This window comes from Amblyomma mixtum, chromosome 10 (genome assembly GCF_055824585.1).
Source record: "Amblyomma mixtum isolate Tamu chromosome 10, ASM5582458v1, whole genome shotgun sequence".
NCBI lineage: Eukaryota > Metazoa > Arthropoda > Arachnida > Ixodida > Ixodidae > Amblyomma > Amblyomma mixtum.
The window spans coordinates 150,477,553-150,503,070 of NC_143021.1; the positions used below are offsets into that span (position 1 = coordinate 150,477,553).

General features: G+C 47.3%; 1 protein-coding gene across 1 annotated transcript in view; it reads left to right on the forward strand.

Annotated features, from left to right (window-relative positions):
* LOC149327355 (solute carrier family 13 member 2-like) overlaps window positions 1-25,275 on the forward strand; it is a 102,231-nt gene extending 76,956 nt beyond the window's left edge. Inside the window, exons 9-15 of the mRNA XM_089564853.1 lie at window positions 7,362-7,481; window positions 10,895-10,972; window positions 14,876-14,968; window positions 16,247-16,424; window positions 21,307-21,468; window positions 23,453-23,590; window positions 24,108-25,275. Of these exons, the coding sequence (XP_089420979.1) occupies window positions 7,362-7,481; window positions 10,895-10,972; window positions 14,876-14,968; window positions 16,247-16,424; window positions 21,307-21,468; window positions 23,453-23,590; window positions 24,108-24,251 (913 nt within the window). The 3' untranslated portion in view covers window positions 24,252-25,275. The remainder of the gene's footprint in view (window positions 1-7,361; window positions 7,482-10,894; window positions 10,973-14,875; window positions 14,969-16,246; window positions 16,425-21,306; window positions 21,469-23,452; window positions 23,591-24,107) is intronic.
* Window positions 25,276-25,518: the final 243 nt, after the last annotated feature.

The window sequence follows — 25,518 nt, forward strand, 5'->3', positions numbered from 1 at the left end:
GACAGGACGTTTGATGCGAAGGGAACGTGGTGAACTGAGAGGGAGACTTGTTGAGGTATCGAACTGTGCCGACTTTATAGAGGTGTCGTGTATCAATAGGATTTGCTTTGTGCTGAGCTTGTGGCTGTGTTATTGAAAGTGTGCTTGGAGATAGAAGCATGGATTTGGAAAGGTTGATAGCCATGGGTAGCCAGTTGGGGCTGAAAAGCACTGAGCTCAGAAAATGGGTCGAAGATAAGCAGCGCGAAGAGCGGGCGTTTGCCCGAGAGAGAGCGGAGCAGGAGCGCGCAGCCGCGGAGCAGAAGCGCTTGGCCGCGGAGGCGGAGCGCGCGGCCGCGAAGGCAGCTGACGAACGTCAGATAGAGATTCTGCGTTTAAAAATAGAGAGTCTGCGACTAAAGAAAGAGGCTAGAGAGAAAGAGCGGGAAAGCCAGCCAACAGAACGTGTGTGCGACGCGATCTGCCGCGTCACCGAATCGGACAGCGAGGGAGCCATTCCTGTTCCGACGCTTGAACAGTCAGAAGCCGAGGGAGATGTGAAGCTTTCTGATGATTTGACGGCGGATCCACGGAGACAGCTCCGAGAAGTGATTTCAGAACACTCTCGCATCTTCTCCGACGTCCCGGGCAAGACGGACTGGGCCGAGTGCCGGTTAGACCTCACTACCCGCACTCCGGTCCAGGTAAGACAATACCCACTTCCGTTTTCGACGAGAGAAGCCGTAGGAAGAGAGATTCAGCAGATGGAGCGACTGGGAATAATCGAGAAGTCCCAGTCACCCTACAATTCACCGGTCCTCTTGGTGAAGAAACCAGACGGCACGAACCGGCTTTGCATTGATTTCCGACGCCTTAACGACGTCCTGGTTGCCGATTCGGAGCCAATGCCCAGAGCGGACGCGGTCTTCGCTGCAGCTGGAGAGAAGAAATACTTCTCAAAGGTAGACTTTGCCAAAGGATATTGGCAAATCCCATTGACTGAGGAGTCCAAGCCCAAAACGGCGTTTTCAACGACATCGGGTCTCTTCCAATTCCGTTTTATGCCGTTCGGTATAAAAACTGCCCCGGCAGTATTTTCAAGATTGATGCAACGAGTGGTGGAGGGAATTCCCGGAGTGCAGCACTACTATGATGATGTCCTCGTTGTCAGTGCTACGTGGAAGGAACATCTTTCTTGGCTGAGGCAGCTGTTTGCGAGAATCGAGATGGCCGGCCTGACAGTACGACCAAGCAAATGCGAATTCGGGATGGAAAGCATCGAGTTCCTCGGGCATCGCATTGGCAGAGGTGAGCTGGCACCACTCGGGAAAACGCTCGACAAGATACAGGCGGCGCCAACTCCTCGAACAAAGCGTCAGGTACGCGCTTTCCTTGGCTTGTCGGGGTATTACCGTGACTTCATCCCCGACTACGCAAGAATAAGCGAGCCCCTCACCCAGCTGACGAGAAAAGAAGAGAGGAACGTCGTAAAGTGGACGCCGGCCCATCAGGAAGGAAGCCTTCGAAGAGCTCAAGCGACGGGTCTCAAGCCCTCCGATACTACGACTGCCAGACTTCTCCAAACAGTTTGTGCTGCGCACGGATGCCTCTGACAGCAGCCTTGGCGCGGTACTAATGCAGCGGCATGACGGAACGCTTCACCCGGTGGCATACGCGAGCAGAAAATTGCTCCCCAGGGAAGCAGCTTACAGCACAATCGAGAGGGAGTGCTTAGCATTAGTTTGGGGAATACAGAAGTTTTCCACCTACCTGTATGGTGTACCGTTCTTAGTTCAGACGGACCACCAACCACTGAGCTACATCCAAAGAGCCAAACAGCTAAACAGCAGAGTCCTGCGCTGGAGCTTGCTGCTCCAAGAATATCAGTTTACCGTCGAGCATATAAAGGGCAAGGACAATGTTGGTGCTGATTTTCTTAGCAGGCTGTAGACTTTTCGCGCGGTTAATTTTCGCTATTAATTTATTTATTCAAGTATTATGGTGCATGTGTACACGCTGACTTGAATTGTGTGCTAGTTTTATATGTGGTTATGTCACGCGCTGTATATCTGTGCACAGGCCTGCTCGCCGACTTCTGTGGGTTTAGAATATTATCGGATAATATTCCGAAAGTGGGGGGCCGTGTCACAGAAGTGGCGGCAACCTGTAAATTACTTTTGTTTGTATAAAACTAATTTCTTTGTATGTGTCTCGGGAAGAGCAAGAATGCATGCACGCTTTTTTCAGTTATGTAGACAACCCCTCGCGTTGCGAAAGCGGAGGCGGCTCAAAGTCGTCCCCGATACTGCCGGTCTAGAGCTGACCATTAGCGGGAAAGAAGTTGCGGCCTACGTGACTGGCTTTTTGGTTGTGTTTTACTTTTTTGCGTTTCCAAGGTCACCGAATCGAGAGTCGAAGCCTGGGGCTTCTTTTTAGTTGTGCGTTAATTTTTTCCTTCTCCAAGATGGCGGCCATGCAGAGTCAAAGTGTAGGTGCCTACGTGCTCTCGTTGCGCTTTTTGGTGTTTTGTTTTTTCGACGCCGCCGCTGTGGCGCCGCGAGTGCTCGCTCGCTAGCGCCCGAGGGCTTTAAAAGGGGGCCGTATGGAAACGAACTTCAGTCCGCTCGTCGGTGGAAACGCTGCCGCCGCGAACTCCCGGGTCTCCGAGCCGCCGCACCGCATCCTCGAAACCGCAAGCTGCCCTGGACGGACGTCGCCTTCGGGGGCCGCACTGACTGCGTGTTTGGGATGGACTGCAGCCGCGCTTCCCGGTTGACTGTATGTTTGTTCACCTTCTGACTTTCGATCGACTGTATCTAAATTGGCCTCTCACTTGTTTTCTGACCTGTGTAGAAATATTCAATGTATAACTTAATTCAGTGTGTTTACTGTTATGTGCTTTCCGCAATTGTTTTGTAGAATGTAAATTACGTGTCTGTGAAAGCTGCCGCATTGTTCAATCGAAGCTATAAACTTTGTTTTGTTGTTGTTACCTCTTAGCACGCCTCGGTCTCAGTCACTGCGTTTGCTTACCGGCTACGCCGGGCATCAAACGACCACCCCCTCATTGTCCGGATTCGGTGATGATGTCGACTAGTCGCCGAACCCGTGACACCGACCAATTCGGCAAAACCCATACCGTGTCTCACTGCGGGAGCGTGAAGCCATAGCTGAACAAGTCAAAGAGATGCTGCAGGATGGTGTTATTCAGCCGTCGAGGAGCCCGTGGGCTTCGCCTGTGGTTTTGGTTAAGAAGAAGGATGGTAGTCTGCGATTTTGCGTTGACTACCGGAAGCTTAACCAGGTTACCAAGAAAGACGTCTACCCGTTACCACGCATTGACGACTCTCTTGACCGGTTGCGGCACGCGCGCTACTTTTCTTCGCTGGACTTAAAAAGTGGTTACTGGCAGATCGAAGTTGACGAGCGGGATCGCGAGAAGACAGCGTTCGTGACGCCGGATGGCCTTTATGAGTTCAAGGTCCTTCCTTTCGGTTTGTGTTCAGCTCCAGCAACATTTCAGAGAATGATGGACGCTGTTTTGTCGGGCCTGAAATGGCAGACGTGCTTGGTATACCTGGACGACGTTGTTGTATTTTCGCCAACGTTCGAAGAACACCTCCAGTGCCTCTTGACCGTGCTACAGGCTATACGATCTGCCGGCCTGACGTTGAAGCCCGAGAAATGCCACTTTGGTTATGAGGAGCTCCTTTTCCTGGGCCATGTCGTCAGCCATCGTGGAGTCCGGCCGGATCCTGCTAAAACAGCTGCCGTCGCCAACTTTCCCACTCCTTCGGACAAGAAAACGGTCCGGCGTTTTTTGGGCCTTTGCGCGTATTACCGGCGGTTCATTGCCAACTTTTCCCGACTTGCTGCACCGTTGACGCATCTTACAAGAGAGGACGTCCCATTCACGTGGACAGAACAGCAGCAGCAGGCATTTGATGAATTACGGCGACGCTTGCAAACCACGCCTGTCCTTGGTCATTTCGATTCTCGTGCGGAGACTCTCGTCCACACAGATGCCAGCAACGTGGGTATCGGTGCTGTACTCGTCCAGTGGCAGGACGGCGCTGAGCGCGTAATAGCATACGCCAGCCGCACTCTGTCTCGTGCCGAATCTAATTATTCCACGACCGAAAAAGAATGCCTTGCCGTGGTATGGGCTGTGACAAAATTTCGACCTTACCTGTACGGCCGGCATTTTCAAGTTGTAACCGACCACCACTCTCTTTGCTGGTTGACGAACTTACGGGATCCCTCTGGCCGCCTTGCGCGTTGGAGCTTACGCCTTCAGGAGTTTGACATGTCCATCGTTTATAAATCAGGGCGCCAGCACAACGATGCCGACTGCTTGTCCAGATATCCAGTCGAGGCTGCGCGCGACGACGACGAACCAGACTTTCCTCTCATCGCAGCCGTAGACGCAGCGACTATTTCCAGTCAGCAACGAGAGGACCCGGCGCTGAAACCTCTCATCGACTTACTGGAAGCACGTACCGAGGAGGTTCCCCAGCCCTTCGCAAGAACCCAGTCCTCCTTTTGTCTGCGCAACAACGTGCTGTACAAAGCCAACTTTTCTCCAACCGGAAGCGACTACCTCCTCGTCGTTCCAGCGAATCTCCGTGAAGAAATCTTGCAGGCGTGTCACGACGAGCCCACCGCAGGTCACCTCGGCTACGCCCGCACTCTGGCTCGGATCAAAAAGAGCTATTACTGGCCTAAGCTTGCGGCGACTGTACGACACTATGTGCGCACGTGCCGTAATTGTCAACGACGAAAAACACCCCCTGTCAAGCCAGCTGGACTTTTACATCCCGTTCAAGTGCCCAGACTCCCGTTTGAGCAAGTTGGCATGGACCTTCTCGGCCCTTTTCCAACTTCATCTTCGGGAAACCGGTGGATTATCGTCGCTACTGATTACCTTACGCGCTACGCTGAAACCAAGGCCCTCCAGCGCGGCACAGCAGCCGAGGCTGCGAAATTTTTCGTGGAACGCATCGTCCTCCGGCATGGCGCTCCAGCACTAATTATCACGGATAGAGGCACCGCTTTCATTGCCAAACTCTTGGAATCCCTCATGCGGCTGAGTGGCACTACTCACAGGAAAACAACCGCCTACCATCCCCAGACGAATGGCCTGACCGAGCGCCTCAACAAAACTCTCGTCGACATGCTGTCCATGTATGTTGACGTTGAGCATCGATCTTGGGACAATATCCTGCCATATATTACTTTCGCGTATAACACGGCTCAACAGGAAACCACGCGGAGGACGCCCTTCTGTCTGTTGTACGGCCGCGAAGTGTCGACAATGTTGGAAGCAATGCTGCCCCATGATGGCCGCGACCCCGACGTTGGCGCCGAGGAGTTCACGCTTCGCGCAGAAGAAGCTCGACAACTTGCACGAGTGCGCATCCTGAACCAACAAGACCGTGACGCCCGACGTTACAACCGCCGCCACAGACTGATGACGTTCGCCCCGGACGACAAAGTGTGGGTATGGACCCCCATTCGACGCCGTGGCCTTTCCGAAAAACTGCTCAAGCAGTATTTCGGCCCCTACCGAGTTCTCCGTCAGCTAAGCGACGTAACCTATGAAGTCCTCCCTGATGGGGCTTCCCGGACTACTCGCCGTCAGCAGAGACCAGAGATTGTTCATGTAGTGCGGATGAAGCCCTATTTTTCGCGAGACATTCAGTGACTAAGTGCTGTGCGTTACTCTGTTGTTTTTTTGCTTCTTTCTCCCTATTTTCTTGTTAAAGCATCGGGCCGATGCTCTTTCCGAGAGGGAGGGTAATGCCGCGTCTACAACAATAGCCGCTCGGCGGCTGTTCGGCACGCAGCTCGTGCGCCACGCGGTTCGCTGCTGAAGAAGACGAAGCTCGACGTTCCATCCTGGCCGTCTCGGTGTGCGCTGGCATCATCTCGGTGTTGGCGTTCCTCTGCCGTCTGAACGCGGCGCTACCTGTACCAACTGCTACGTGACAATATGCATATACCGGAGAGCAGACATGGAATGATGACCAAAAGTCTTGAACGAAACATTTGGAATATTGTGAAATGGTAAGGTAATGTTGAGGAAATATTGATGGTCATTGTCCTGTCTTCTGATCTGTAGCAAGATATTTCCTTTAAACTTTCCTATCGGTCACTTGGAGCAGTTAAGACTGCCATAGAAAAACAATGCATAAGCGGTTTTGACGATAGCAAAAATGTTATTAGCAAAAAATTGCAAGCCTGTCGATGGGAGATCGGCGGATATAATGATTCATATTGTGAATTCTTGCACTACATAAAAAATTGCGTTCATAAGCTCTTCCCTGTTCAAAGATGCTTTTGTCTAGGATTGCTGGGTAGGACGATGGCAAGCGAGCTAGAAAGTCATGTGTAAAGAGGTACAAATTAGAGCATGGGCGAAATAAAAGTGGATGTAAAGAAATTGTGAAATTTTGTGATGTATCGTGTCAAGATGCGAAGGGAAAAGTGTCTACTGCTCCTTAAAGCCACCTTATATTTGTTTTTAGACTTAGCACAACTAAAACCTCCTATTGAGTAATTACTGTCTTCGTATCAGTAACCTTGGTTGGTTCCAGCATCACGAACTAATTACGGCATAATTATGAATCAACACACGTTACCAACAATACTTAATCACTGCGATACAATACAAATTGATATTGCACAACTACCTCTTAAACGTATTACCGAACTATTCATACAAAAGTCGTTTATTACCATCATTACATAATGTATTAATGTCTTATCCCAAGTTTGTTTTCCAGTTATGGTATTTCTGATGTGTTTTTTTTGTTTGTTTCCTCTGTATTTAGCATGTTTATTTTTCTCACCACTATGTGCCAAACCAGTTTTTGTTTCCGCATGCGAGTGCATCGTTCGTCGCTGCTAATGGGTGATGGGTGACTGGAGCTCAGTCAAGCCGCAACGAAGCGGCTTTTTCTCCAGTCACCTTTTTTCGCTGTACAATGTATGCGAAAACAAAGATTGATTGATTGGTTAATTGATTGATTGATTGATTGATTGATTGATTGATTCATTGATTCATTCATTCATTCATTCGTTCATTCATTCATTCATTGATTTCCGTCGGATCGGCCCACCGATCGGCTGTTGATTTTTTTCCCACCCTAAGAGAGAGGTCAAAGCACCCCTTGCTAAAGTAACGAAGCAGCCTGTCGGAAGGAAACACTTTCTAGCCCGCATACTGCATAGAGCACTGTGCGCGATAGTAGTGCGTGAACAGAAGCGTCTGGATGTTGGCCGTACAAAAATTGTACACGGCCAAACAGTGTAGCTGTTTTTTCTTCGACTATCTTTTATTTATGTCTTGTGAAGTTTTTAAACCCTAATCTGTCACGCAGAGAGTACCCTGAGTACCACGTCCTTGGAAGCTTCACGTTCATGTTCTACTCCATGCCGACCCTGCTCCTCTGTTCCTTTTATCTGGGCTGCTACCTCCTCAGTAAAATTGGCACCATACGGTAGGTAACTTTGAAATTCACTTTATTTGGGAACTTGCCGAATAGATTTTTCTTATTAAAAATTATTGCGTGTCTAATGGAACAGACACAATGAAAACAGGAAGTTCCGGCTGTATTTCTTGATTCATTTTGAATGCAAAAATTTGCGCTCTCTGCCCAAAGTTCAATAGAAACGGCAAACAACGGCTTTTTAATCCGTAAGCACTGTATGGCTATATTCGCGGTTTCGTGACATCAAGAGCTTGTTAGCACGATCACTTTCGAACGAATGGGTTTATGCGAAAATGAACGGTGCAGTCGGATAGAGCTTCAAAACATCTCGTACGGGAAATCGGGGGTTAATTATTTAACTAATATGAGCCAAAACTGTCCAAAAAGTAGGCTGAGCTTGTCCGCACCATTAGGTGCAAAAGTATATGTTTATGCGAAAAAGAATAGTACCATCAGATAGAGCATGAAAGAAATCTCATGCAGGAATTTGGGGCGTTGAGGTGGGATGATTAATTAATTAGAGCCAAAAATGTCCAGAAAGTGACGGAGCCGGAGCAAAAGTGGCGCAAAATTTGAATACACCAGAAGCGTGGCACCACATAACCGGAAATGAGGGCGCAGCCAAGGCGTGGCGCCAAATCTGAAAACGAAGCTTTGCGATAACTGATCGAGAAGTGATCGATAAGTGATTGACTTCCGGTCACGAGTCTCAGTTGACGTGAGTGAAAAGTGACGAAGTGTTACGTCGCCGTCTTGGTTGACATCATAAGGTGTGACGTCATGATCACGCATTTCTCCAGTGTGGGTACCACAGTGATCTCTAACGTTTTTATTGATATAAAGTTTATTCTAAATATACAGCTGAGCTCTTGAATATGAGTTTCACTGCGTCCTCTGCAGAGCTAGGTGATCCCAAATAAATGTGTATGCCAGTTAACCCGATTGAACACTGTCATTTTTCTTTTTTTCTTTATTGCCTGGCTTTGACACATAACATTCAACAAAACAAAGAATTAAGAAAATGCACTAAACGCTATGGACATACACACGGCACTGTCGTGGTGAGCCAGCATGAATCTGGCTTCGTCAGATTAAAATTAACGCAAATAGCACAGCGGCTCTAGTCTCGAGATCCACTCCGGAGACTCCGCAGCGGCTCTCTGGATGGCCAGAAGCCAGTCCATGCTTTCCCGGAAGTAAATTCGGGCACGTCTTGCGTCTTTGTCACAATGGTAGCCTGCCATTTTGGAGCGCCACATACAGTGGAGGCCTATCAGCATTATTAAGTCCAACGGTACCCCATCCTCATTTTCTACAGATAAGTACCGGCTGCCATACGGGTCAAGTGGTAACTCTTTCTTTAGGGCTCGCTGCAATACAACCCAAAAATAAACCCCTTCTCAACAGTGTAAAAACGCGCGGTCTATTGTTTCCGGCTTTCTGCAAATTTAACAGTGAGATCCGCAAGGTAAAAAAATTGGCTGGGGCTTGGCTCGGTTAAGCCCGGATATCAGAAGCGAAAAGCTTCGGCGATGCCATGGCTTATCTTATGGTTTCCTAGGCGTAGCTTGCTGAGCCCTACATCTTGCATTTATTCGCTGCTTCTCGGGCAATTTCCACGCCACCACTTCAGCATCGTCTTCCATGGCCGTCTGCGCTCCTCTCGTAGCGCTCCTACATATATAACGACAGAGTCACAGCAGCTCCGACCACAGCCGTGCATGCGCAGAAGCGCGCGGCAGCAGCTAAAGGTCAACCTGCAGAGCCGCGGTGGCATGCGCCTCTCCTGTGACGTCACGCGGTTGTTGCAGTGTCGCGGCAACAGCGGCTCAGACCACCTGCGCCTCTTCTGTGACGGTCACGCAGTTCGCGCATGCGCACCTGTGGCTTTTTCTGACGACGGGGCCCACGCTAGCCTCGGTGCTTATTTTCTAAAATTTTTTTAACCGGTAAGGTACCAGTGTGCAGCTTAAAAAAGAATGTTTTGTTCCTGGCGGCACCTGCATTTTTTAACCCTCTTTAAAACATCGCTGCCTGGGCCTCCACTGTACAAGGCCCTGCACAAGGCCCTGTACAAGGGCACTGGGAAAACTATATCGCACAAAGCACGGTACAGTTTCTTCCGTTTCACAGTCGACAGAAAATCATTTAAAAACTGCGCGGAAAGGAATCTCACACTCTCTACAATTTCCCGGCAAAAGCCGCTGATCCTGAAGAAAACCTCAGTAGTAGAGACTACATACTCCGGCAGCATGAGCAGCAGCCCAACTTGGCATATGGTGCGCAAAAACGGGTCTCATGTGTCCCGACAAAACAAAAAACGATTGACCAGCTGCCGCAAAAACAAATGGCCCATTCCCAGCCCTGCATGCTGTACCCGTGTGAATAGGTTGGTCCGGCTGCAGACCTCCCATTCAGACGACCCCATGAAGACGGAGAAAATCCTGTGTAGTAAAAACAACTGTCCTTTGTCGGCACTCTCGTTGGCCTTGCTAGGTTTCTTATGGCCCCGGTCTGGTGCCTAGTCTTGGTGAATGCTGCATAGCTGTAAAGCCTGATGTTCCTTCACCCGGATCAGTTGCTAGAGCGGTTGTTTTAGGCCGGCAGCATCATCCCATTCAGTCGCTTTGCTAGGAAGAATTGTACTGCTTTAGCGGCCGCCTCTCAAGATGCCGTGGCATCCGCTGGCTAACGCATAATGGCTAACGCTGGCTAACGCAGCTCATAGTTGATAACGCGTACTGAGCATATTGCACTGTGTATTCTTTTCTGTATATTTGTTGCTTCCAGATACATTTCACAAAGCTTTGAGTGCTCATTTTGAAGTCCGGTCTCACTTCAATGTTATGCAGTCGCTCTAAGCTAGAGCCGTCTAAATGGAATCCTTCCCTAGAGAGTTGATTAAAGTGCAATGTCGCTATGATTAGATATTTCGTTACAAAATGTTACCGGTACTCACCTATGGGGAAGAAACGTGGAGGCTAACAAAGAGGGCTCAGCTTAAGTTGAGAACAACGCAGCGAGCTATGGAAAGGAAAATGATAGGTGTAACGTTAAGAGATCGGAAGAGGGCGGAGTGGGTGAGGGAACAAACGCGGGTTAATGACATCCTAGTTGAAATCAACAGGAAAAATGGGCTTGGGCAGGGCATGTAATGCGAAGGCAAGACAACCGCTGGTCCTTAAGGGTAACGGAGTGGATTTCAAGAGAAGGCAAGCATAGTAGGGGACGGCAGAAAGTTAGGTGGGCGGTTGAGATTAAGAAGTTTGCTGGGATACAGTGGCCGCAACTGGCAAAGGACAAGGTTAATTGGAGAGACATGGGATAGGCCTTTGCCCTGCAGTGGGTGTAGTCAGGGTGATGATGATGACACAGCGCATCTTTACGTCCATCTTCCGACTTTAAGTTGGCTCTCTTTCCAGTGCCAAAGTGCGCCAAGAGGAACGGCGACTGCCTGCCGCTGTCTTTGAGAACAGGCTGTCTCTGCGCGGAGGCTGGACGTGAGTAATTTTTTGTTCAAAGCGAAAGCTTCACTACGGGGCCTCCGTGTTCGCGGCACTTGCGGTTTTAACCTTGATTTGACCTTCAGATAAAGCAAAGGAATGGAAAGGCGCATAACTGGCCCTCAGGGGCAGTGGAGACCTTAGTCGCGCTTTAAGATACGTGACGGTAGTGACAGAAGTGCGCTGCATGCGTTGGTATTTCCAACGTTGAGGCAGAAACGAGGCACTGAAGTCATATGCCGTCGGCGTAGTGCTCTTTGGCGTTGGTATTTAAAACTTTGATATTTTAAGGAAAGGGAGTGCGCATAAATGGCTCCTTGGTCAGTGGACGCTTGAATCACGCTAATGGGTACGTGGGCTGAAGAGAAGATGTGGGCTTCGTTCCTTAGCGTTGACAACGTTGTGGCAGGCAAGCGGCGCTGCTGCAACAGCGTTCATTGGGTGAGCAAACTCTCGCCTTCAACTATTAGCTGCCACCTGGCAGGGTAGCGGGGTAGGTGCGCTGCCTATCCAGTCTCCGAAACGCACTCGGCGCTACAGACGCAAAGACCTTATAGTTACCCTATACGCCATAGCTTCCGCTCTCTACCAGGTTCAGCTGTAGTTAAACCACAGCTAATATTTTGCTATGGGATGAAATCTGGAATCAAGATCACTCGGATCAAGAAATCACGTGAGGATTTATGCTTCGCAGGCTCCTAATCTTATACACTGTCAGCGGCTTCTTTTAGCCTGTAAGCCAATCTATAGCACCTTGGCAGTGGCACGCTTTCAGTACCGTGAATTGTAATTCGAGCATGCACTTCACTGTGCATGAACCGCGTCACTTCATGCTTCTGGTTTATTGTTATTTTTTTTAATCTTTCCTTATTTACTCTCTTGTATTTCTGTTCATTTTTTTAGCATGATCGTTCCTACCTCCTTTTTCTTGTGCATTATGATGCGAATTTGTTGGTCGTGTAACTGTACTGTTTTATAAGGCTCTCCTTGTAAATATTTGTATAACTTTATCTAAGCATGCTACGGCTCTGTATTATTGCTGTATATATTAGGTATTTACCCAATTGTATATTATATTTGTGAACTAGGTGTTTACGCAGTGCTTCTTTGCAGACAGGTCAGGTACGTTTAAAAGAGCAAAACAAATGATGCTAGAAGTGCTTTCTTGCAAGGCGCGCAAATGCAATAAATCGAGTAAACCAACTTAAGTAAAACAATATACTTCTTCCTCTTTTGCGGTACACATGCGTCAGCACTTTCGAGGAGGTTTGGTTTGCTTTACGGGGTTTAACGTTCCAAAGCGACTCAGGCTGTGAGGTACGTACGCCGTAATGAAAGGCTTCGGAAACTTCACATCCTGCGGTTCCTTAACGTGCACTGAGATCGTACAGTACACGGGCCTCAATATTGCCCCTACCAAAATTCGACCGCCGCGGCTGGGGTCGAACCCGTGTCTTGCGGGGCACCAGACGAGCGCCATAACCACTGAGGCACCGCGCCAGCTTTATACCCCTGTCAAGCGGGCAAGTTAAGTGCACTTACGGAGAGTGTACTTCGCTGTAAGTACGCTTTGTCGCATCTAAACGACGCGAGTGAGTATCACTCGCGGAAGAGTGCACTCCGCTAGGAGTGCGTTCACGGATCAGACTTTGCTGGCCGAGTGCGTAGCCTCGACACCAACGGTTCCAATGGTATAAATTTTATAGTGCATAAAAAGTACTTACAACTTTATTTTGCGTGCTATAACACTGTTTTCAGAAAAAAGTTCGTTGGTTATAAGTACAAGCGAAGCAACAAAACAAGTAAACGTGATCAGATGCAACGTCGCTGCCCGCCGCCATCTTGTTTGTTGTCGAAATTCTGGGTAGTCTTGGCTGGACTTGGCTTTTCTTCTGTTTTTGTATTTTTCATCGTTAAAAACTATTGCAATTAGTTTTATTGGCGCTATCACGTTAAGCAATCAAATATTATGAGTCTTTTTTTCTTTTCCATTACCAGTGTTTCAAAGATTATCAACATCAAGCAATAAGTCTCTCGTTGCCGCACGGAACAACTGCCTGCGAATATGCCTTGGCCTCCCAAAGGGTTCCTCTGCATCAGGAACAGTAGCGGAGGCAGGATGTCTCCCACTAGAGGTGATTGCCGCCCAGGAAACTATGCGTACCCATCTCCGCCATGTTCTTCAAGGGAAGAAGCACTTCCTGCACCGTGTCCACCTAACTCACAGCAACTCTAGCTTTGGCCAGGCAGTGCAGCTCCTGCCCATCCCTACTATTAATCAGCCACAGAAACTACTACCTCTGACCTTTCCTCCATGGACACTCTCTCCTCTAAAGGTGAAGAAGTTTGTTCCAGGTGTGAATGCAAAGAGCCGCATGCCACAGGCAGCTCTTCTGCAAACTACTCTCGCCTACTTAACGGAGGAATATAGGCAGCACACCCATATCTTCACCGATGGTTCAACTACTAAAGAAACCTCTTCATGTGGCCTTTGTGTGCCCTCAATAGGCCATGCCCTTTCTTACCGGCTGCAGCGGAGGACATCCTCTACGACAGCTGAGCTTCACGGCATTAAGGAAGCTGTTTCTTACATCCTGCGCCGAACCGCCGACCGTTGGGTTATCTTCACCGATTCGAAAGCATCTCTTCAGATCCTGGCCAACCTGCTGAAGAAAACGAATCACCAGCCAGTTTCCCTGGACATCGGATATCTACATCATTTAGCTATTACCGCAGGCCACTGCATAACATTTCAGTGGGTACCTGCTCTTGCTGCATTCAGGCTAATGAAAAAGCAGATGAAGCGGCCCGTAAGGGCCACCAACACCGGAGATACATTAGAACTTTTTTTACGAAATCTGATGCGTCCCAGGTGGCCAAAAGTTTTGCTTCCGAAGAAATGTATCGGCTTTGGAGTTTGCCGACATATCAGTACCAATTTCTTCCCTCAGTCGACCCACATCTTAGATCAAGACTCTCACCCAGAATTCCTCGACATCTGGAAACACTTTATCATCGACTTCGTCTTAATGCTGCATATACAAACGGCTTACGATACCGTTTTAGACATATGGACAGTCCGCACTGTGACAACTGTGCCGCGATAGAAACTGTGGAGCATATCTTGCTTGAGTGCCCTGCATATGCCAACGAGCGTGCGTACTATGAACATTGCATGCAGAAGCTCTGCTCAGTGCCCCTTACAATGGACAAAGTTTTAGGTCCCTTAGCCTGCCTTAGGCAACAGAGACTTGCAATGACTTTTCTATTCACATATTTAAAAGACATTGGACATCTTGATAAGCTTTAAACTCACTTGCACGTCACCTTCATGCATTCTTCATGCAGTGAACTTCGTCAGCCCATTTGACGGACTATGCACTCCATCACTCCATAGGTTACATCAATTCTCGCCATTGCATCCTTAGTACCCATTTCATGGCCGCATTTTATCTTCGTTTTTTTTACCTCTTCCACTCTGCTCTCCTTCTGTCTTTATCTCCCAAATTCCCCTCCCTACGCAGAGTAGCATGCCAGCGATTTTTAAGCGCCGGCTAAATTCTCTGCTCTTCATTAAAGAGTCTCTCTCTCTCTCTCTCTCATTGTCCTGTTCAGAAATTCCACTCATTTTCTGCCGCCATTTTTTTTTTGTACTACGAGTGCACTTTGCTTTCCCGTTTAGCACACCGTAGCCCAAAGTGTCACTCGGGATGCCGAAGCGCACTCTTTCTGAGTGCACTTAACTTGCCCGCTTGACAGGGGTATTACATAGAGAAAATGGTAGCTTTGCACTTGACAGGAATGCAGAATGCATCATTTAGTCTTTTGATGCGAACGAAATAAGAATCACTACAAAATGAAGAGATCATAGAAGTTAACATCCCTACTTTCTTCACGCAGCTTCCGGGAACTGTCCGCGTTGGCGGTGGCTGTCATGGCGCTGGTCATCGCGGCGATTCCCAAGAGTACCTGGACTTTCCTCTTCACCAAGAGGTTGGACACAGTTGTGGAAAGCTAATCACGTAGTTAATATCTTCTTAATACAAGAGTTTTAAACTGAGACATGTTTATTACCTTCATTCGCCCTCTGCTGTTGGTAACCCCACCATGATGTAGTCCACCTGGAAGCTGCAATTAATACCAGAGGTCTAAAATTAAGATAATAGAAACGGTATCAAATTCGGCCTGAGCATTGCTGTGAACGTCTACATTCGAGGACTCGGCGTCCACCCCGACCGTATTATTTTGCGCAAAGTATGCTTAGTTATGCATGGGGCAAAATAGATCACAATATCCTCGCGCGCTAGGAAGAAGTTTCAAAGATAAATATATTAGACAAACAATACATCCTTCATCGATTCCATTGGCTTTTCGTCTACCTTACTTCTGGGTAACCTTCCTACACCTCCCAAATCTTGGGTGATCCTTTTGTATGGGTATGTGCAACTACATGCCGGGATAATATTAACACTGACAAAGACAATGACAAAGGACAGAATGACTCGGTGGTGCAAAAGCAGTAAGCGTGCTTGGCGGTCGTCGAGCAGAATGCCCGCCGCTCTTTGCTGTGCTAGGTTTGAAGCTGACAAAAAACATTGGAAATACAGCGTGCAATGTAACCACAGCTGTGTGGAAGAACAGAATAACCTCTGTCTGGATGCGATCAATCGAGATTACTCCGGTCGCGTCTTGCATCACAGAGAAAGCGATAATTCCGCGTGCTGGAGGCTTTAAGCGTGTACAAACAAACAGTACAAAGATTCACGGCAATGTGTACTGTTAAGAGACAGGAAGAGGACAGAGTGGGCCAGGGAGCAATCACAGTTTGATAAAATCCTAGTCGAATTCAAGAGGTAGAAATGGGCTTGGGCAGGGCATGCAATGCGAAGAGAAGATAACAGCTGGTCGTTGAGGGCAACGGAGTGGATACCAAGGGAACGTGAGCGTAGCAGGTGGCGGTAGTCAGTGAGGTGGGCGGAGCAGAGTAAAAAGATTGTGGGGGATAAGGCGGGCGCAGCTGGCACAGGACGCATTAAATGGAGAGATAGGGGAGAGGCCTTTGTCCTTCAGTGGGCGCAGTCAGGCTGATGATGATTAATCTTCCTTGGCAGTTACTACATATAATGCTCCTGGGCTATTAGTTTTCATAGCAGTGTCGTTTCTCTTTCATGAATGGGTAGCGCGGCAACGCAGAAATTTTACTCCTTCTAGATCGCAATGTAATCCAAATCAGTCACGTTTTCTGCGCTCCCCTTCTCCAATTTCCCGCAGCCAGGTGACACCCGAGACGCTGGTGCTGCTGCTGTCGATGGCGCTGTTCTCGCTTCCCGCGCAGCCGGGCACTCCGTCGTCCCCACCAGTGCTTCCATGGGCGGCCGCCAGGGCTCGCTTCCCCTGGAGCTGCCTCGCCCTCACCGCCTGCGGACAAGTGCACGCCTCCTTCTACGTGGTGCGATTGCTTTCCTGCGTGGCAGCTGTTGTATCTTGCTGCCTCAAAAAAGGGATACCCAGTGATATTGCTCTTTTACCGCGCAAAGCGGTGATAATGACTGAAATTCTGAGCCCCGTTCATCATTCCTTGGTTGGCGAAATTAATCCTGAGCGCTCTGCTACAGTAGCTGTCATAGCTAATATGTAGCTTTCGAACGCTGAACGCCATATTCCATATTATGCCTTATCTCAGAGAACAGGCTAAGGACAGTATATGCAAACTTCACCTGGCCTAGGAATTTAATATTAGGGGCGAATCCTAAAAATCACCCTTTTTATAGCACTCTCCCTTATCAGCTAGTGAACGCGGCAGCATATGCTTACGCTGTGACGTCAGCTATCTCTGAGTTTGTTTGCTACACAATCACCCGTGTCATGTCGGCATTCTTCAAGAAAAATTTTAAATATTGGCAAATTGTAGGGTACTGTTGTTGGAATATTGAAGGTAACGGTCCATTCTTTCGATGTGTAGCAAAACGTATCTTTTAAAGTTCTTCCATCCCTCGCATCGAGCAGCTAAGACTGCCATACATAACCAATGGGGAATGCTTTGGTCGATTGAAAATGTTTAAAGCGAAAAAAAAAATTCATGCCCACCGACCGGAGATCAACGGATACATTGATTGTTACGAATTCTTACGAAATATGAAAAATTGCTTTCATAAACTCTTTCCCGTTGAAAAAATTTCTTTGTCTAGAATTGTTGGATATGTAAGCAAGGTGCTGCGCCCTTTGGGAAGGAAAGGCGACATGTAAGCAATTCCAGTTGGTGATCCTGAAGCGTCACTAGGCTTTTCCAAGCTGCACCGTTGTTTATCTTATATGGGAACGGCAGGTGTTGGTTTTTCATTCTAAAAGCATCGAATTTTTTAGTTTTTGTTTTTTAACCCCTTCATCAAAGTCCTGTTAATGTCAGTGGAAGGAAAACTTTTCAATGCTCGGAATTTTAAAAACAAGCATGATTAGACTGCACTCTGCACTGAAAAACTCTAATGATCTTAAGGATTAAATATAATTTCTTTATAACAGAGAACACTGTTTCTTCTCAACCTCATCAAATTCCTTTGTTTTCGACGTTCTACGCTTTCTATAGTGTTATGTCGAATTGATCACAGCATTTTTGTTGTAATTATTCGCTGTTTTTTTTTATTTATTTATTCATACTGTTAACCCTCTTCTGAGGGTCATTACAGGGAGAGAAACATATACAGACACAAGTGCAATTCTCTTCGCTAAAAAAAGAAACACTCAAATGCACAGAATTACAGATTTGCACAGCAATCTTCCAGGAACGCGTTCACACCTATCACAAATTTGTCTACATCTGTTTGGTTCACAACGTCACTTGGTAGTTGATTCCAAATTTCTACAGCATCGGGAAAAAAGGAGTAGCGATAGACATCAGTACGTGTAATAATAGGTTGTAATACCTTACTGTGATTTTTCCGAGGGCAACGCTTCAGGGGAGGTGCAACATAGTGATGTTTATTAACTTTGACTTTATCATTCATTATCAGAAAAAAAAGTTTCAATTTCTGCTTTAGTCTTCTTACTTCTAGTGATTCTAGCTGACACTCTTTTAGCATTGCTGTGACTGAATCAGTGCGGCGGTATTTAGAGCATATAAAACGTGCTGACATCCTTTGCAATCTTTCCAGTTTCCGTTTTAAACCCTTTTGATGAGGACTCCACACTGCACTTGCGTACTCTATTATTGGCCGCACGAACGTCTTGTACGCAATCAATTTAATTTCTCTAGTCGCATTCGGCAACTTCCTCCTCAGGAAACAGACCTTCTGGTAGGCTTTTAAATAGACATTTTCAATATGGGTGCGCCAGTCAAGATTATTTGTTAATGTCACTCCCAAGTACTTGAGACACTTTACTTGATCTAAGGAATTTTCACCGATATTGTATCGAAACATCATAACATTCTGCTTCCTTGTTACTTGCATGTAATTAGATTTTTGGTAGTTTATTTCCATTATACGTGCATTCGTTCCATTATTTCGTTATACGTGCATTCTGTTTATTTCGCAAATTTTCTAGGATTGCCAAGTGCTGTAGCATTGCTGTAATTTAGATACAATGGCTACTGGAACCTATGACGTTAATAGTGCGGAGGGCGCGTCGGAAATGCTTTTCGCTTTGTACCTAACCGAGACAATCCTCTCATCTACACGCAGAAGTCCAACAAGGGGAGTCTATCCTTTATTTAGGTTTTTTCCACCGCTAGCATACAGAACTATAGCACTGAGCTATACGATGAACTATGGGACCACAAGTTAGTCTTTTTCCGTCGGCTTCTTCGAAAATTTTCCAAAACTCACTCTCCGAAATGCGTCACTGTACAAAACTGCGCTTTAGTTGAACGTATTAGATCATCATCATCATCAGCCTGAATACGCTCCTTGCAGGACAACGGCTGCTCCCAAGTCTCTCCAACTAACCCTGTCCTTTGCCAGCTGTGGCCACTGGCTCCCCGCAAATTTCTTAATCCCATGCTCCTCCTAACTGTCTGCCGCCCGCTGCTATGCTTGCCTTCTCCTGGAATCCACTCCGTTACCCTTAAGTGCCAGCGGTTATCTTGCCTTCGCATTACATGCCCTGCTACCTCTTGACTTCGAATAGGATGCCATTAACCCGCGTTTGTTCCCTAACCCCCTCTCCGCTTTTCGTGTCTTTTAACGCTACCCCTATCATTTTTCTTTCCGAAGCTCGCTGCGTTGTGCTACAGCTATTGTAATTACAGCTTTTGTATACTTTTTTTCTTGAGGGATATTGGTGATAAGGGCGCCTCAAATACCTTGCGTCGCAAATTCGAGAGTAACTGATTGCTCACCATCTACTCATTTCTACACGGGGCCTCGATACAAATTTTGATCAACGCGTTCTCCGTGGCGATTGCTTTCTGTCGAAAGTGTTTGGAGCCAGTCTGAGGATCCTTTATCAAGAAAAAGGGTCCGACCGGACCTTAAAGGCTCCGCGCCTCTCATCTCGTGAAGGTTGCTCCGGAAAGAATGGGACGAAATACATTGGCTGAGGAACCAGAATGTGGAAGAGCATTATCTAAAAATGATAGAAGATATCTATAACGGCGGCATTTACCATAGTGGTCAATAAAGTCATGAATAAAGTTAAATATGGAAGGGTGTCAGGCAGGGTGATACGATATCGTCATTGCTATTAGCCGCCTGTTTAGAGAAGTTATTCACAGGGCTGCATGGGTGCCACCTTCCCGCACCTGTTATACACCCTTAGAGCGTGTGAGGGTAGAAGTATCAGTCTCACAAGTTGAGGCCTCGACTCAGCGTGTCAAGCTCAGACAGAAACCAGCCCCCAAGTGACAAGGGGTGGTCGTTTGGTGCCCAACTTTCGCCGGTCGCTAGACCTCCTGTATATTTCCAACAAGCGAGGTGGCGCTGCAGTTGTTAGCGGGCACACGCTTGGCAATAGGCCAGGGAGCGGCGGTGCGGGAGATCCATTAGCGCGTGTTTTCAGAGCTTGTAGGTGCGTTTTCAGTTCTTAGAACCAAAAAGTGCTTGAGGCATTGTGCTTTGCAATTTCGCTCAATGTCCACGGCCTCGCGTAAGCCATGTGCGGCGTATATGAGGAAGTAGTTCGGGAGGGTATAGTATAAGTGGTTGTTGGTAAACAAACAGACTTGCTGCCGTTGGTTCTATGCTACGCATAGAATAAAATCACCCGTCTGTGGTACTCTGTACTAGCTGGCATTATCTTATTTCGGGACAGTAGTGAGGCGGAGCGCTATTATCGCCTCGGACGAACAAGCGTGCGTTCGCGGTCTGTTCACACTTCTCCGCACAGAGCGTTGCCAGCTATAACGTTGAACTTAATGAGCTCAATCCCCAGTATCTCGCTACACGATCTCACCCGAAAGTTTCTCTTAGTTTACGTCTTTAGCTAATCGGTTGCCGAACAACACAGGTGTTAGAAAGACGCAGCAGCTCAGGGCGAAAAGTATCTTACCCACCTGCACACGACGTGCCATAGCTAGGCTTGTTGGCACTGGTTTCCTCGCGCTTTATGCTATCCTTTGTCCGTCGCTGTCATGGGATGGAAGAGCAAAACCGCGCTGCAATTCAGGCAATGTCCGCCCGCGGCAGTATCCTTTCGAACAAGCTTTGCGATCCCGCACCTTTTCATAAAAAACGTCATGCAATTTTTTATCGCTTGACGAGATACGCTGTTTAAACGTGTCAAATGTCACGTGTCAAACGAAACGCCCTTGTGTGGCTCTTCGCACACGTTATAGTACGCTACTGTAATCATACCAACGACCCGTGCCAGAGTGACACGTACGAACAAGTTCTGTAGAGCATATTAAGAATAGTCCCAAGGATATATAAAATGTCATGAAGGCGCTTTTATATGTTCCTATTATTTCCCCACACGTTAATACTATGCTATCTAAAAATGAACGCATTCCTTCGTCGCAAAAGAGTCGGCCGGCGCCCCATGGGCACCAAAACGGCTCCGAGTGATAATTACGTGCGGAACTAAATTGCATTTTTTTCTTGCGCAGTTTTAAGCAGATTATAGGTATTTTTAAGCGTATTTTAAGAGATACTTCTGACCACAAACTCTTCACTGTGCTGTTGTAAGGCTACTTTTTCGTCACAGTGTATTTGTTTATTTATACACTGTAAATTATTTTAATTGCCATGTCCTCCAACAACAAGGTAAAGTTTTGTACCTGAGAGGGTTGAGGCAGGTTGCGCGGTCGCCGATCAAAACGTTGTTCCTACGGCATCAATCGAGGGGCGGGATAAAATGACATTTCTAGCTCTTCTCCACTCTGCCCGCAATCACCACACCAGCGTTCGCGAATGCACGATGTGCTGACATCGTGGGTGAAGAGCGCCGGCACACAGCCTTCCCTCGGGTTCCTCTCCATGCTGGGCTTGGTGGCGACGCTGACTGCAGAGCTGACCAGCCAGGACAAGAGCATCACATTCCACCTGCCCACGCGAGACGCCATAGTGAGTGTCTTTGGCTGCCTACCGGCACGAGTGTTTCGAGCCGGTATGGCAACTGTGCACGTCGCATTTCACAACATGCAACACACGCCCACTCAATAAATGCGCGGACGTTTATCAACCGATCTTGTCGACAGGTAAGGTATGTGGCGTGCGTCTCTGGAAGGAGAAATTGTCTTTGGTATAGAATATATGCATTGAAGTTTTGCCGAATTTATCCTGTGTGTAGCTCAAAAAAGGGCATTAAGTGTCCATGGCTACCAACTAAACGAGTATGCATATCCTTTATACCCTAATTATCATAATCATGTCGTGTAAACTAGATTACTCACAAGCAAGCGACTGCACCAATTGAATACCAATATTTAAGAAGAAATATTGCATACCGCTGCGGAAAGCACACATCACATGAGGGCAGACGAGAAAAGCGCTAACTAACAGCTGTTGGGAGAGAATGCACGTACATAAATACTCTCTTGCAATCAGACATCATGTCAAACAACCACATCATCAGACAAGTGCGGCCGGGAGAAGTTGCTCTTTTTGTCTCAAGCACACTGACGTGCCGCTGATGGAATTCGCTTTCCCGCATAAAAAAAGCTTCACGGAGTTCACGTGCCACAGAGATGTGGCTAGTGCCTAATACCTTTGTAATGGTCCACTTTGGTTCACATTTTTTTTCCAATTTTTACAGTGCTTCGTGCGATGTAAGTGTGCACCTTTTAGTAGTGACTGCTGATGTTCGCGCGCCTTATCATTCACGCGTAACTAGTTTGTCGACTGTATACTTTGTCACACGAAATGGGCAATTCGTACACAACGCCGCTTGCACACAGCGTACAATCTCGCCGCCTACTGAAAACGCGTAAGTAGTCCCCTCGCCTCGGTGCGAGTAGGTAATAACATTCACAGAGTTCCTATTGCGAAAGGGTCACATACGACGAGGGCGTTAAGCTGCTTGAGCCGATAGTGGCTGACCTGATGCTGCCATGTCTCTTACCCACTCTCTAAGCACCAGAGAGAGAATCGGTCTCGTGTATCTTCTTTTTTTCTTTCGTTCAAATTTAAGCAGCGCTAAGTCAGCGCCCGTCCTGTCATGTCCTCTGTGTATTCGCCCTAAAAGTTAGCGCTGCTTAAATTTGAACGAAAAAAAATGCATAACCAACTAGCCCCGCAACGTGTTTTACTCATGTATCTCGGTAGCGAAAATCAACTTCATGCTGCTCTTGCCGCAATCTCCGATGGCCTTAGTAAGCTTGCCCAGCTCCTGCTCTTTGACTTTTCCAGGGGTAGCCAAGGTTGACTGATATAAAGGTGTGAGATGCAAGGCACGGCACGATAGCACGCGACGTCCTTATAAGATTTTTTTTACGTGCAAAAGGGCCAAACATAGTACCAGCGACCCGCAAGAGCACTTGAAGCAAAAAACAGAAGCTTTTGCTGGCTGCACGTGTGTGATGAAGCTATTTTTGGACATTATGTATGATTACAGGAGATTCTTTATATACGCGTATTCTCTTCCAGTAAACAGTTGTTATGACTTGTCCCGTGTACTTCATGTTGTGCTATGCAGCAGGGCATCTAAAATTATGAGTCGACTCACCCTTTAACAAACTCTACTGAAATCAACACAAACATATGGAAAAATAGTACAGGGCTAGCAATACCTATTGCGCTCTACCTAGTGAGGAGCTCTTAACTGAAGTGAAAAAACTGCTCTAAGGAGCGCAGCACAGTTACCTGTAGCAACACTGCATAACACCAGCGCAATCATTGGCGTAACACGTAGGCTGAGAACAAATGCACCTTCCGTGACTTATAACCGAGGTCTACCCTAGCATTGAATGTTCTTTAGTTTGGCAACACCTTTCGTGATTTCACAAAAAAGTGTTCATTTCTTCAGCCGACTGGCTAGGCCAACCTCCGAAACGTGTTTGCGAAGGAGAGACTTCAGGAGAGACACAGAGTTGTGCTCTCTTCTTCGCAGGTCCGCGTCCACAAGGTGAATCTCCTGAAGCTGATGCTGCCCGTGTCCCGCCTTGCCTCGGCCACCTTCTCCGTCTCGACGTCCTCGCAGAACAACGCTCTGCTGAGGGACTACGGGGACATCTCGGCTCTCGACATGGTCGGTTCGAGGCAACAGTTTTGTCCTGTAATATTTTGATTCAGGACGTGCTGTTGACCTCACTGTTTTGATTGGCATTATTGATTGGCATTGGACGCTAAATATGCTGTAAACAAGATATCATTGAAAGGAACAGGACAAAGAATAAAAGATACGAGTTTGCAAGGCACACAAATGTGTAGAAAGAACCTTAAAGCGTTAAAACGAGGGCGGATGAATCTTCGGCCCTTGCCATTACACAGGATGAACCCGCGTAATTTTTCTTCTGTTAAAAGTTTACCAGAGCTGACAAGGAACAATCAGATGAACAGTTTGACACACAGCACAGTTCTGCATTCTCGCTGTAGAGCATGCCAAGAATAGCACAAGCAAAGCGATGAAGGCTGAAAAATTTTACCAACTCTCCCTTCTTTTTATTCTTTCTTTCACCTGCACAAGGACACATCAGTGGTTAATGTAGAAGTGTTGTTGTGAAATATACTTGGAGCCTCAAATGAAATATGTATTACTGTTTCAGATGATCATCGGCGGGCAGCTGCACATCGTTTTCGCAGTGCTGGAGCTCATCAGCCTCTCAACCGTCGGCTACGCCATGTTCGATTTGGACTCCTTCCCGTATTGGGCGCTGCCTAACGCCACGAGAACAACTGGGCGCATATGATCGGCCGCCACCGTTTATGTTGTCGATATGTATGCTTCTCTTGAAAAGTTATCTTCGTTCTCTGGCATGAAGATTTTGGTTTTTTCGACAGATATGTTTAAAGGAAACGGAACTATAATTCACATAATCAAAAACTGCTCGCAGCGCCACATGTAATATGATTATATAACATTGGGACCTGCCGGTGACTTACACACGTCTCGAGTGCCCACAACTGTGAGGAACTTAGATTCATCCTTCGAAGCGCCATCCTGCCATTTAACATGTTAGCCTTACATGTGTTTATTAGTCTTTTCAGTAGCAATATCATTGCAAACATCTGCGGGACGATGCTAACTCTGGTATCCTTCATATACAAAGGGTGCAGCAAGTTACACACAGGGGCAGAAAAAGCATATAAATTTGCGACCAAAATGGCGACCAAGGCTATCGTTCAAACGGTAACAGCATATACAGGCTGATCCCGAGCCTTGTAGCGTCGAAATACGTGCGAGTGGTTTAAAGGTCCTACAGCTGTAATTATGCCACATACACCCGCTGAGAGCATTTGGCGTTCGACTGCTGTTCCCAAGTTCACGGCGTCGAATCTGGGCGGCAGCGACTGCATATCAGTGAAATTGGGGAAATGCCTGTGTGCAGTGCAATGTCAGCGCACGTTAAAAATCCTAGCGGGTCTCAAAAGTACCGGATTACTCCACTAAGGCGTCCCTGACAGCTCATGTATTGCTTCAGAATGTTAAATCTCGGATACTAATAAAATAATATTAATTGTAATAACTGAATGAATATTAAATTCAATTCTATTCAAAACTAATACCACTTGTTCTCTATGCGGTCCTTACTGTGCCTCAACTGAGGAGGTGCTTTACACAGCCCGCGCGCTTTACTTCACCTTCGCAGAGGAATGCTGAGCGGTGTTCACCAAGCGCTGCAGAAGGACTTGTCCCTCTTCGTCCATTGAAGCGGTCCTTATTGAAGGGGCCATCTACAGCGGTGTCAGCAAGCTGTTGTGTATTAGAGGCTTCTGAGAGGTTTACTTGAATTGATTGGCATTCCTGGCAGCATAAATATTCATTGGAATCCTACTGCACTACATCTGTGCGCAAGCAAGACTGGGCTTGCGTTCCTGTGAAATCACGATTCAAAGGACTCTCGCTTCGCCCCCTTTTTTTTTTTTGGTGGTTATCAGCCACCGAATTTCATCGGAAGCGAAAGCGAGAAAGCACGTGCGCTGTGCGATGTCAGTGCATATGCACATTAAAGGTCC